General features: G+C 39.7%; 1 protein-coding gene across 1 annotated transcript in view; it reads right to left on the minus strand.

The window, feature by feature from the left end:
* The window catches only part of CPNE4 (copine 4), a gene marked incomplete at both ends in the record, with an annotated part of 194,451 nt that overhangs the window by 94,237 nt on the left and 87,063 nt on the right, over positions 1 to 13,151 (minus strand). Inside the window, 2 exons of the mRNA XM_082499431.1 lie at positions 3,413 to 3,487; positions 6,320 to 6,391. Coding sequence (XP_082355557.1) covers positions 3,413 to 3,487; positions 6,320 to 6,391 — 147 coding nt within the window. The remainder of the gene's footprint in view (positions 1 to 3,412; positions 3,488 to 6,319; positions 6,392 to 13,151) is intronic.

A 13,151-nucleotide genomic window follows, 5' to 3' on the forward strand; every position in this document is an offset into this window, starting at 1 on the left:
AGTACATTTTCAGAGCATGGCACTTTTTAAAATTCAGGTTTGGGATCAAGCTAAAGGTCCCATAGAAAAGGGCTGAGGCAGCCAAAAAACTAATCAGTTTTGACAATTCTTCTGTATCAACACACGGCGTTTAAGGATTTTTTTGGCAGTCATTTAGTACTGGGGAAATATATAAAAAAGCAGTATTAGCTTGTATTTTGCAGACATTTGCTGGATAATCTTTCTCAAGCCATGATAACTGCTTTTCTCAGAATGGGGAAAGCAGTTTGCCTGCCTCAGTGCTCACAATTTATTATAGCTATCATAAAAACGTAGCTGCTTGTTATGGTAATTGTGACACGGCTATTAATGCAATAGAACCTTTCCAAAAGTTATTGTTCCACTGTGAAGTGTTCTCCGTGGATCTCTTGAAACAAAGATGTGCCATCTGAGCTGACTGGGCTTCAATAAAACATGAAAATGCAGTTATACCTTCCCAACAAGCACTGCAATAAAAAAATATAACCTTTATCTCTGCAAAGTCAGTTAACTAAAGGAAACTTTCGTACCTGTGACTTTCCTATATTTTTTTACTGAATGTTTTAGCCACCCCTCCCAGAAAAATTGAGTAGGCTTTATTTGGTTTATGGCCTCTCTAAAACTCTTGCAGTTTTATGTCAGGGGAGTAAAAAAAAACCACAATAAACATATAGTACCTGTTAAATTAGACCAACAAATTTTGTTTAATCTGCCAGAAATGTGCTGTTCACACCTTTTTCCTTAGTGGAGGAAACTCATACTTTTAAGGACTACATTCTGGATCCTCTTTCAAGGAGTTTTCCTTCAAAGGGTGGAGGAAGAAAATTCTTGTCCATTCAAGATACCACTGATAGCAATGGATGGAAAGAATCGATCTGTTTTTGTCGTTAAAGCATGTCCAGAACCTCCCCCCACCCAGTCTTTTATCCCCAGGTTGTGAGACATTAGGATTCAACTGGTCTTCTGCCACCCCCACAGCTACCAATGCAGGAACCCCTAGGGTTACAAAAGTCACCCTGTGTAGCAGAGCATGAACGATTGCTCTCACACGCTTCCTCTGTCTTTCAGGAGACTCCAAGTCCAGTTCCAGCCCTCGGTCTGCTTCTATGATGTTACATCCCTACTCAGGTCTTCACTGAGCAGGGAGAGGCATGCAAAACCACGCCTGGAACTTTAGAAGATGGGCTCTTCTCAATTCTCTGATGGTTTTTTGAACCTTTATGTGACATCAGGGCACTAATGCTTTTTCACCAATGGCTGAACTATGCAATTTAAATAATTTCAAACCTTAATAGCAATAATTATTAATAGTGTCTTGCATCTACTGATGTCAAAGTTCATTATAAGCCATACAAAAAGCCATAGCCTTTTCTTATAAATGAGGTAAGCCAAAGTTCAGTCAGGGTTAGAGCTATGTCTCTAGTTGGAAGAAATTTAAATACTTCTTTCAACTGTAATAGGCTTCCAGTGATTTTCATCAGCTGAAGACAGGGGTTTTGATTCAGATAACACACAATAAGACATTGCCTGAGTTCCACACTGCGTCACCCAGGAATTTTTTTATTAGATGGAGCCCACCTTGACTGGACATGTTAAAATGGCAAGAATGGCAATGTTCTCGCAATATTTCAGAATGATCCTCCTTAACTTATCCCCATAAAGTGTTTCAACCACTCTCTAAAGCTATTGACCAGACAACACTGATCTAGCTCAGAAGCACACTCTGGCAGCATCCTTTTAATTTATACAAACAAGGGCCACAAGCAAATCATGATATTTACACCAGATTATATTTTACATTTCTGTAAAAGGAATAACCAAGAGAAGTCATCCTATGTTGTATAAGTCCTTTCCTCTTTTCTAGATATGACAGCATGTGGAACAGGAAGAAACTTGTGTACAACTTTGGAAATCACATCTAAAGATGGCTGTCTAAATAGAGGTTGTTAAATCTACATTTTGACACCTAAATAAATTATGTGATTCAGAAACACTAAGACTCCAGCAACTCCGAAGGAAAAGGTAATTCATCTTTCAGATAAGAAACAAATTCAGGTCCTGATCATTTATGACTGTTAGTGACCCTGAGCACAGTTATGTTATTTACTTGTATCTTTTGAATAAATTCCAGTACTATTAATCTTTCTGTGTACTTTCTGCTTGCCTGAGTTTCTCTGGCAGTTTCGAACGAAAATACTATTCATCAGTTATGACCTGATTTTGAAAATCTGATGTATGTATCCAAAAGTACTCTCACTGATTTGATTTTAAGCTACCCACATGTCAAATGTTTCCAAGCACACACTTGGAGCATCAGAATCGTAAACTGTGGGGACTGAGGCAAAAGAAGGGTTAAGTGCGGTAGAACTAATAGGGAGGAATAAGCAGCTGCAGCACTGTTTTGGCAGATGATGAAGTTGTGTGAAGCTGCTCCCTAGGTTAGGAGGTGCTGCTCACAGGGAAGAGAGATTCCCTTTTTGGTGGGAACATGATCTTTTAGAGCACGCAATGGTGTAAACAAGTAAAGTAGAAAATTACTGGCCCTGGTAGAAAAGTATATAAAGAGCATGCTTGCTTAATAAAGCGGATTTCAATCCTGCATGCTGGAGTTCGTGTCTTTCAATCCGCCACAGTAAACTTTCATATAGTGTTACCATATATATCTAATCAGAAGCAGCTTCATATATAAGACAGGACTAAAAAGGGTCATAGTCTTATAACATCTATTAATTACAAAGATATTCGCCAGATTATTTCAAATAATTATGTGTCTCTGTTACACTGAAATAACAGAGAGCGAGCCTTACAAGCAGTCATCTGGACTTCTTGGTCTGTGTGTTGCTCGAGGTGCTCATTAAAAGTGTATTGCTAAACAACAACGGTTATTTTCAGAAAGAGGTAGTCCTTATAATGAAGAATAGTGTTTGAGTCGGTGGAGAGTTTTCTTATTAAAGAGGGGAAAAGTTTTTAACAAATACGCAAGAGTCTTTTTCTCACATTCAAGCTACATTTTGTTGAACAAAAAGTATATCATGACTGAGCTGTTATGAAGTTTTCTAGCTTTATTTTAAGACACTTACTTCAACTATAATGTCTTTGACTACTTATGGAAAGCTCACTTCTTGAAGCACTTCTGATCTGTGGCATTTTAAATAATTAAATTGTCTTGGTTGTAGCGTAATTAAATTGTCTTGGTTTTAATTAGATTCCCTTGAGGCTTTTTTTTTTTTTAATTACTTCACAACTTGAGGAAAGCCTCAATCTGAACATTCATCTGAAATCTCTGATGTGTTCAATAATATAAGGCAAAAAATATCTGTTGGGGAAAATCTCATCAAATTATATTTTCAGGCAGTCTTATATCTTTCAGTAAGGTTAATATCAAGCAGCTTACCTTGTCATCCAATTTCCGTGCACTGAATGAAAGTTCAACGTAGTCGTCATTGCCAGACAATTCCTCAGCAATCACCTAAATGGAAAGCTACATATGAGTTTTGCATGGTGGAATGAAAGGGGAGAAAGACGCCATTTTCCAGCGTGAAGACTGTAGACCCCATTAGGACACTGAAGTGTGGTACAAGTTAATATGTTTCTCTTTGCAATCAGGAAGGGCTAAGAGTATTCAGTGATTCCCTTGCTCAGTTGATGGGTGGCACCTTGTTAAGCCTACAAACCTGAATCACTTTATATCACGCAACTATGCCTTGTCAATCACCTGTCAATGGACATCCATCAGGGATCCCTTTCCTGTGACCAAGTACTTTACCTTGGATAGGATAACAGCGAAATCCAGTCTCAAAGCGTCCAAGGGGACAAAAAAGCTATACAAGAGTTGTATTATTTGAATCTAATGCTTAATTATTTTTATGCTGCTTCAGCATCATTTGGCAAGCTAAATGGAAAAAGGAGTGAAGTCACCTGTCACTAGTTGCCATGAAAGGCACATTTACAGTAGGAGAGTTCTCCTGATATAGTTTTTCTTCAACAGTTACATTGGCAAAACCATTTACTATAGACTGAGTCAGAAGAAAGTAACACTAATAATGCCGTGTGATTCTTTTAGGTGGTATAAGCCATGCTGATAATGATGCTAGTCACTGTGACGTGCAATGTTGTTAAAAAAACCAAAACCAACCAAAATATCCTTCCTAACGAGGCCATTAAAATGCTTCAGTGGACAAAGTCTTAACCAAACCTGGGATACTTCACTGAAAAATATTCTTTGAAACAAACCACATTACATTTTATTTGACAGTAATAAAATCTTTCCGTATTGTAAATATTCTCCCCAGAGACTAAATCACCCAAAAGAATGTATCATTGGCAATTAATTAAATTAAGTAAAATTCCCTGAGTCAAGACTATTCTGGCTGTGACACCTCACAGCAGTAAATTATTGTATTTACTCATGCAAAAGATTCATATTCAGCCATGTAGGGGCACAGATGCCTGACTGTGCATGAAAGTACCATCAGACATGCGTGCGATGTTTCACATATTCCAGGCAAATGAGAACTTGCTGGAAATTTCGCTTGTAGTCTCTGACACAACATTTCTCTTCCACGTAGTCTGATGGTTTAAAAGATCATAAGCTGTACATGATCACCAGTGCTCCGGGATTTGCACATCAAGATTCACAAATATTTTTAACTGAAAATAATGAACCCTCTCCTACATAGGCTGACAGACTTCTAACTGGAGAAGCTGAATAAGGTTCTATTTTTATCCCACAGTCATATAATAAAATTGTATTGATGAGACATTACACAGTCAAAGGTCTAATAAAATTCCAGCAAAACATGCCGAGACTGGAATTTTCAAAATCCGATAAAAAACCTGTAATTCACTACACTGAACAAGTTAGGAATCTTGTATTTGTAACTTGCATACTTGAAAGATACCTGGTACGTACCCGAGGTCCAGAAATAACGATAAATAATCCATTTTGACTTATTTTGTTGAGACAGCAAACTTTTCATACAATAATTTTTGTCCGAGTTCAGTTTTCTCCCATTCAAGTAAAGTCAACTGGCCAGAAGCCAAAGCAAATAACTAAGGTCCATATTTCATGGTTGTCATCAAGTGTTTGGCCAGCAGGGACTATTAACTCATTTTCTCTCATCTTCTGTGTATCACAGGGCATTAATTTTTGCCAGAACACCCTACTGACAAGCCTAACGATTTTAGCTGAACTAGAGTATTTGTGTTTTCATAAGACTAAACTCCTTTGTGTCCCTCATAGAACAGGACGGGGGTCCAGAACACCACGGGGATGCATGAGATGAAATACGTCCAGATAACCCCAGCAGGCAAACCACACTACATTATTTAGGGAGCAAAACTCTCTCCTGGTTCTATTCAGCCAGATGAGTGGGGAATTCCTTTCCAACCCTGGATCAAAAATGAGTTTACCTTATGCATTTAAGCAATTCCCTTCATAACCAAGCACCAAGGAAGACATCTAAGAAAATTCCCTGGGCTCTCAGAAAGCATTATTTCTCAGTCTGCTGTCTCTTCTGTGGCTGAAGGCAGAAAAAAAATTCCGAACAGTCAAGCCAAAAGAAACCCATCTGGCTAATTGCACATCAAGGAAAAAAATCCTTCTCAACCTCATGAGGCAACAGAGCAGAGATCCCCAAAGCAGAATATTTTATTATAGCCTTTGTCTTAATGCAGAGCTGCAAATGTCACAAGCATGCTAGGTTCAGTGCAGAAAAGCTTGATCTCCCAAACAAGCCAGCAAAAAGAAAGATGAAAGAGAGGTAATACACTGATTTGCAGATTTCAGGATACATATGGGGCTATAACTATCCAGTCCATAATTGCATTACAACACAGCTAAAATACCTAATCTCATCAAACTCCTGCATCTGGTGTTGCTGGGTGCATATGTGTGTGTTTTCTGAGTGTTTTGGGGTTTTTTTTTTAGAAACTGGAAAAAGCCCAAGGGCCGAGAAACATCAGACTCCTTCGTGTGTCAAAGCAGGTCAACATGAATTTCCGAAGGTTCTAGACCTTCAGCTAAAAGCAATCAAGCAGCCCAACTTTCTTGTTGTCATAAAAGTACCTTAACAGTAGTAGTAAATATGGGTTTTGTACAAATCATACATTATTTGTTGTCATTTTCTTACAACAAGCATGTGTCAGAAACAGTAAAAATAATCTGTTAAATAAACAATTTAAATACATTTCTCAATCAAGGGTTGTTCTGGTGACTTAACAGGATGCTTTTAGGGAGAATTAGTCAGAGTATATATTTCTAACTAAAAGGAAAATAAGAACGTATTTAAGACTGACTTACTGTTATGGATGACTTTCCTGCTGTGTTCCCATGTTTGAGTAAGGACTTTGAGAGTTTCCTCTGAGAAACAATCTGCAAAAAATAAAAACAAAGGGGAAAAAATAACAATCTGTAGTAAATACACAGCTTAGTGTGATTTCATTTTTATGTTGCCTTTTTTTTTTTATCAAAACAGCGTCTTAATCCTCAATCGCAGTTAGCACAGTACGATCATGACTGAGAAGAAAGGTTCCCCAGGAAGCCTGCAGACAGGATGCAATGGAAGGACAAAACAAGCAGATGGGGTGAAGCAGAACGGGAAGAAGACAATTCAATGAGTTGAACAAAATAGTGGAAACCACTTGTCAGATTTTCCTCAACTATTGGCATGACAGAAACAGCAGGACAGATGTAAGCTTCAAGTGGACTTAAAAGACAGTAAGAGGCGAGCTGTACACAGCAAATCTATCAGAGATGCCTCCAAAACCCATTTATTTTTATAGGAAATTGAAGTCCATTTCAAAGAGAAGGCTTTTATTTTATTTCAAAATATTAGCAACTCTATACTCAGGACATAAGCAAGCAATCTGCCCCAGAGTTTTAGTTCCAAAATTGTCACCTTTGCTTACCAAGTACCAGACCTCCCCTAGGATGCAGCATTGCAAATTAACTTGTCCATTGAACAACTTATAAATGCACTTCAAATAAATGTGACACTGACAAAAGATGTTATTTCCCATATAAATAATCATTAAATTAAACAATCTTGAGATTTTTAAAACTAGACCATAAAAATGTTAGAAAAGGAAAAAACCTTACCATAATGCATAATTAGCAAGCTACAGCGATGTCCCATTATATTAGGTCCCTCTTCTCTGTAAAGTTAATGCTGTATTAATTGATTTATTTTTTAATTGGAAAATTTCAAAGTGTAGACAGATGTAGAAGTAACTCCAAACACAGCTTAAGAATCACAATTAGTATGATTTTTAACGTGACAATACTGCTGCAGGATCATGGTGTGCAGATACTGAGCTTCTGCCCTAGGAAAACCCCTAACCTCTGGAATGTGGCTTTTATACCAGAAATGGTCCTCTCCCACATCCAACATTACTTGGACAACTTCATCTGGATGGCTAATCTATAACACTTCAACTAAAATGATCCACAAATAGACATCTTTGGCAAAATATGCAAAAGTATTGGTTGTAAGAGAGGAAATCATCAAGGGAAAAGAACGGCTCCAGGCCCTTTGTTAGAGTGCTGAGCATCACACACGTGTCAGCAATAAACCGCAATCAGTAGGCAACGGCCAGAGCTGGAGGAGTGCGAGTAACGCAAAGTCATGGTCAGGCAAAAAAGGTTCTTTGAGACAGGAGTGAATAGCATGTAAATTTTAGCCTCACACAATCATGGGGAGAGATGTTTGTCCTGCCCATCAGTTTGCTGAATTGAACAGAAAAGCAAAAGTGGGACCTCAGATTATCCTCAGCTATTGTAATTCTCCCCCTCTACTCTGCACTGGTGAGGCCACAACTGGAATACTGTGTCCAGTTTTGGGCTCCCCAGTTCAAGAGGGACAGGGAACTGCTGGAGCGAGTCCAGCGAAGGGCAACTAAGATGATTAAGGGATTGGAGCATCTGCCTTATGAGGAAAGGCTGAGAGAGCTGGGACTCTTTAGCCTGGAGAAGAGAAGGCTGAGGGGAGACCTTATTATGGCATACAAGTATCTAAAGGGTGGGTTGAAGGAGGATGGAGCCAGGCTCTTCTCAATGGTTCCCAGTGACAGGACGAGGGGTAATGGGCACAAGTTAGAACACAGGAAGTTCCGTTCAAATACACGGAAACGCTTATTTACGGTGAGGGTGACAGAGCACTGGCACAGGCTGCCCAGGGAGGTTGTGGAGTCCCCTTCCCTGGAGATTTTCAAGACCCGCCTGGATGCAGTCCTGAGTAATGTGCTCTAGGCAATCCTGCTTTAGCAGGGGAGTTGGACTAGATGATCTCTAGAGGTCCCTTCCAACTCTGAAAATTCTGTGATTCTGTGATTGTCATGATGGAGGCAGCAGGACAAAAGCAGTGTTGAATGGGCTTTACATGTGAGACAGGAGAGCCATTACAGGGCTGGATCACAGGCTTGCCTTAGGGCCGGACAGGACATCCAGAATCACTTTATTCAGCTTCTCGGTCCTAATGCAGGACCGGTTACACCTGGGGCAGCTATACCTGACAGATGTGTGTCTAATAAGTTCTTAAAGATATCCAGAGGTAGAGGGAAACACCCTCCTCTGGCAATATATTATGGTATTCATTATCCTTACTGTAAATATATTTTCCTAACAGCTAACCCAATTCTCTGCAGCTTAATCCCATTATTTCTGTCTAACGCACCATGAATAAGTAACACAATCTTTTTCCCTTCCTCTTTCAGACAATCTTTATATCTGAAGACTAATATCAACTCTCCACAGCCGTCTTCAGACTACAGAACCCAAGTTTGTCCTCTCTTTCCTTTTTGAACAAATTTTCTCCCCCTCAAACCATTCTTACTGCTCTCTGATGAACCCTCATGGACTGGCCCATATCCTACCCACAGAACAACACTCAAAATTGGACATAATACTCCTGGTCTTTCCTATGCAAGACCTTCTTGTGTCTTGCAAGCTATGCTGCTGCTAAACTCCAGAATTGCATTTGATTTATTTTAAGAACACCATGAAACTGGTATCTAATGTTCATTTTACGACCATTTCAGATTGCCAGCTGTTTCTTACCCTGCCTTTTTGCAGCTGGCTATTACTTAAGTGAATAATTTAACACTCATCCTTTTTGGACTGCCTTCCATAAACCTGCCCGCTGCCATCATCTCACTGACTTTTCCAAATTAACGTCAGGATTTCACCACTCATATTGGTCAGTAGCAACAACAGACAGGGGTACAGGTAAGACGATCAGTACTGCCAGGATTCAGATATCCTTTTTCCTCCCTAGGATCTTGGAAAGATAGTTTGCTGTGACCCCTTAAGTTACCCATACCTCTGTTTTCTTGCCAGCTAAACAGATGCAAGTATAAATTGTTGTGCCTCTGTGAACTGTGAGGTGCGATTTAAAAAACCTGGTTTGAGATTATCTAATGGGAGATAATACAGAAATACAACACATTAGTCTTAGTATATAATTAAATTATGGGTTTTGAACCAACTAAACAATGGATTATGGCAGCTGGGTAGCAGGACCCATTTATCTCTATGACCTCTCCGCCTTCCCTGAGATGCACAGACAACTTAGTAAAATACATTAAGCTCTCTCACCAAAAGATCAGCTTATTGCGTACCAGAAAACTTTTCAGATATGTTACATATATATACCCCTGGTATGAGACAGAGCTTGGTTGGGAACCTGTCCTTCAGCTAGCCTCCTTTAGAAACAGCAGAACTTCTCCCCATGAACTACCCAAATTCCTACAGCTCCCTTTGCTGCTTTGGAAAGCATCCCAGCTTTCAGGAGGCATCGGGCAGACAGAAACCTGAAGCTTGGGAGCTCCCATGCAGGTGGCAGATAGACGACTCACAGTTTTAGAGAAGATAATTTATTCTGACATTCCCATTAGTAGATGGCATTAATAAGACTTGCTCTCTAAGCCATTAGCATCATTGTGACACAGTAAGCACTCTGCATATGTAAATATGTGTATTTGGGTACAACCGTTTACCAGTTGTTAATTAAGTGGCCCGTAAAACGAATCTTCCATCTGGCAACAATGTGCTGACATCATTGCTTCACACTGTAACTAGCGATTTAGGATCCACAGACTATCACTGCAATAACTGTCAAGGAATCTATTTTCCTTAGCAGTAAATTGCCCTTTTTGTTCATGCACTGTACATACAGACCAGCTCTCATTGGTTAAAAGAACCACTTCTAAAGAAGCCGCCATCAATCACATATCATATTTACTGTTTATGTATCAGTGTAAATCTTCTTCTGAACATTATCATAAAAAGCGTTTGCTGACCCGATTGCCAGACAGCAAGCCTAAACATTGATAACTCGAGGGCCTATAAAGCATTCGTCTAAATTCAGAGCTACAGAGATTACTGAACTGGCAAAATGGCTTACAAGAAGGTAGTTAACTACAGGTCTTTCATTTGTCAGGAGTCTTCAGTTTGACTCCTACTTCCAAAACTTGCAACTTAAAACAGTTTTGTCCAAAACTGATGTGAAGAAGTGCAGAAAGTAAATGTCTCTCTTCTTTCTAAAACACGGATAGTAGAATCCAGTTCAGCCCTAGTAAACCCCATCACGTTTCCAAAACGTGAACATTTTATTAGAAGCATGATCTACCGGTGAACAAATGGATGTAGAAATCTCAGAGATTTAAGAGGTGAGGCTACGAGACACTTAAGAATTGAAGTTTACTTGTGGCTACAGCCACATATAAACTACTAGTTCTGGTCTGAGACAGCTGCATGTCCAATAATCCATATCATACTGAATACATTTGCAAGAGATGAGAATTGGAACAGAACGTAAAAGCCGCTGCTCTGTTTCAGAGAGGGAGGATATGTGCATGAAGTGATTCCTATTTATCAAATATGCAATCATCTCAACAGACCATCTTTACTAGATTTCTGGTCGGCAGCGCTAAGGGATATCAGCTTTGTGGTAAGATGGGGGTGGGAAATTCCCTTGAAGATGATCTTAATTTGCCTTATTACATACAAGCCCAAACAGGTTAAGGAGAGACCTGAACAGATGCTCTATATTGCTGGAATTAAATCTGGATTCCCATGTTGCCGTTTGATCCTCTTTCCCATTTAAAATACATAAAAGGTGTTTTGCTTTTTTTATTTTAAAAGTATGAACAGATGCAACACTTTGGATAAAAGCACCGAGGCAGTGACACCAGCTGTGTACAGTGCATTGCTCAGCAGTCACTCAGAGACAAGGAGTCTGATGAAGGTTTGCTCTCTCCTATGTCTGAGTCGTGACTAATCAGCACTGTGTAAGATGAGCTGTGAAATGTAATGACCTATTTTACCTGGCTTGTTTAAGAACCTTTTAAAACATGTGGTCCTTCCTTAACCAAATATAGGGATAACTTTCAATAATATCATACAGAATTCCCAATGCTTATAAATCAAACTAACAGGAAAATTTCAATATGGCTTTTTAAGCTAGTGATTTACCGTTGGCAGGAACAGATAAATCCCATATACTGAGAAGTCCTGTTTACATTGACATCTGGGGCTGATCCAAATTTTTTCAATAGCATTGACTCAGTTTTGCAAGGTGCCACCCTCAGCCGGAGGCCTGATGGTCACATTCCACATTTGCTCGGGGATCAGAAAACTGTGTGCTTTTTGTTTATTTACTTGATTCAATTAAATTGACTTGTATAATATCTAGCTCTGGACATAACATCGATATTCTTTTATTAAAGGCTTCTTGAAACATCCAGGGATAATGGCCACAGCTCCTATGCTATTCATGTGACAATTGGCTTTTGTTAACTCTTGTGACGTGTGGAACCACTGGTCCCTGATTTTAACGGAACCAAGGACTGGGCAAATACTCTGCTTAGTGACATGTGAGAGTGTACGCAGTTTAGCTTTGTGGTTACAAAACTAGAAGATTAGGACCACTTAAAATCACTCCTTCGATGTCTCAAATTCTTTATTCAGACTGGCCTCTTCTGCCCATTTGACTTTCTTACAGGAACCCCAAACTTAGTTATTTAGACAGCCAGGTAAGGCACAAATTTCCCTCCACAGTACACAACTTGAAGTCTTTGTATCTCTTCCTTGCCAGCTGGGGTAATCAGGCAAATAGCTTTAGTTGAACAACCATTTCCCAGCACCTCCATGTTAATTCTTCTCCCAGATGTGTTATTCCTGTTACATGGACTTGCACAGTTGCTTAACTTTCTTCTAGCAGACCCAACTCTTTTCAGGACTGCAAAGACCACCTAGTCACATTTTACTAGTATTTTTCCCTTGATCCAAATGTTTTTTACACAGACTGAATTTTCACCATCAAGTGCATTCACTTGCCCAGTGCAGAGCCCTTGGTGCCACACACAACTCAACCTCGAGTCTGGAGAAGCAAAATCCCAACAAACAGCAGTGGTACATGTAGAAACAGAGTGTTTTTCTGACAGCATGCCCTAGAAATGTGTTGATATATCAAGGAAAGAAAAGTAGCTATCATACTCTTCCAAACATGTCCCTTTGAATCTTTCACCAAGCTCTGCAAAAATCTGCAAACTTTTCTCTAAACATCTCCCCACCCTCCGGTGGACGTTCATCCCTGATCAGCTCCACGGCTTGATGGGACTTCTAATTCAACAAGCATCACTTTCCCCACCTCCCCGAGGCACTACTTCAGTTTGTATCTTTCCAAACTGCACTCGAACTACCTCTCTACCTGCAGAATGACCACTGTAAGCTCTCAGGCTTGTCCATGTTTTTGGCATCACGTTAGCTCATGCACCAGTGTCCATCTTAAGCCTCCTGAACATTTCAGTTGCTTTTGGACTGCTAACCCACGCCTCTTTAGCTGTGATACTACCTACCGATCCTCTAGTGAACCTCTCTGAGCTAATCATCTCATCTTTTTGCTCACACTACTCATGTGCTTCTCAAGTTCATATTTCACTCGACTATCAGCATCTTTTTTTAAACATGCCACTACTTTGTTTACAACAGTTTGTACACCTCCCTGTGGTGGTGCTCGTGAGGCCAGCTAGGAAGCACGTTCTGCCCAAACTGCATTTCCCTGTGGTGTAATGATTTACATCACAGCTCTGCTTCCTCCTCCCTTCTTAAACTTGGGCAAGGGCTAATTCTGAGC

Source organism: Vanellus vanellus, assembly GCF_965231255.1.
Source record: "Vanellus vanellus genome assembly, chromosome: 2".
NCBI lineage: Eukaryota > Metazoa > Chordata > Aves > Charadriiformes > Charadriidae > Vanellus > Vanellus vanellus.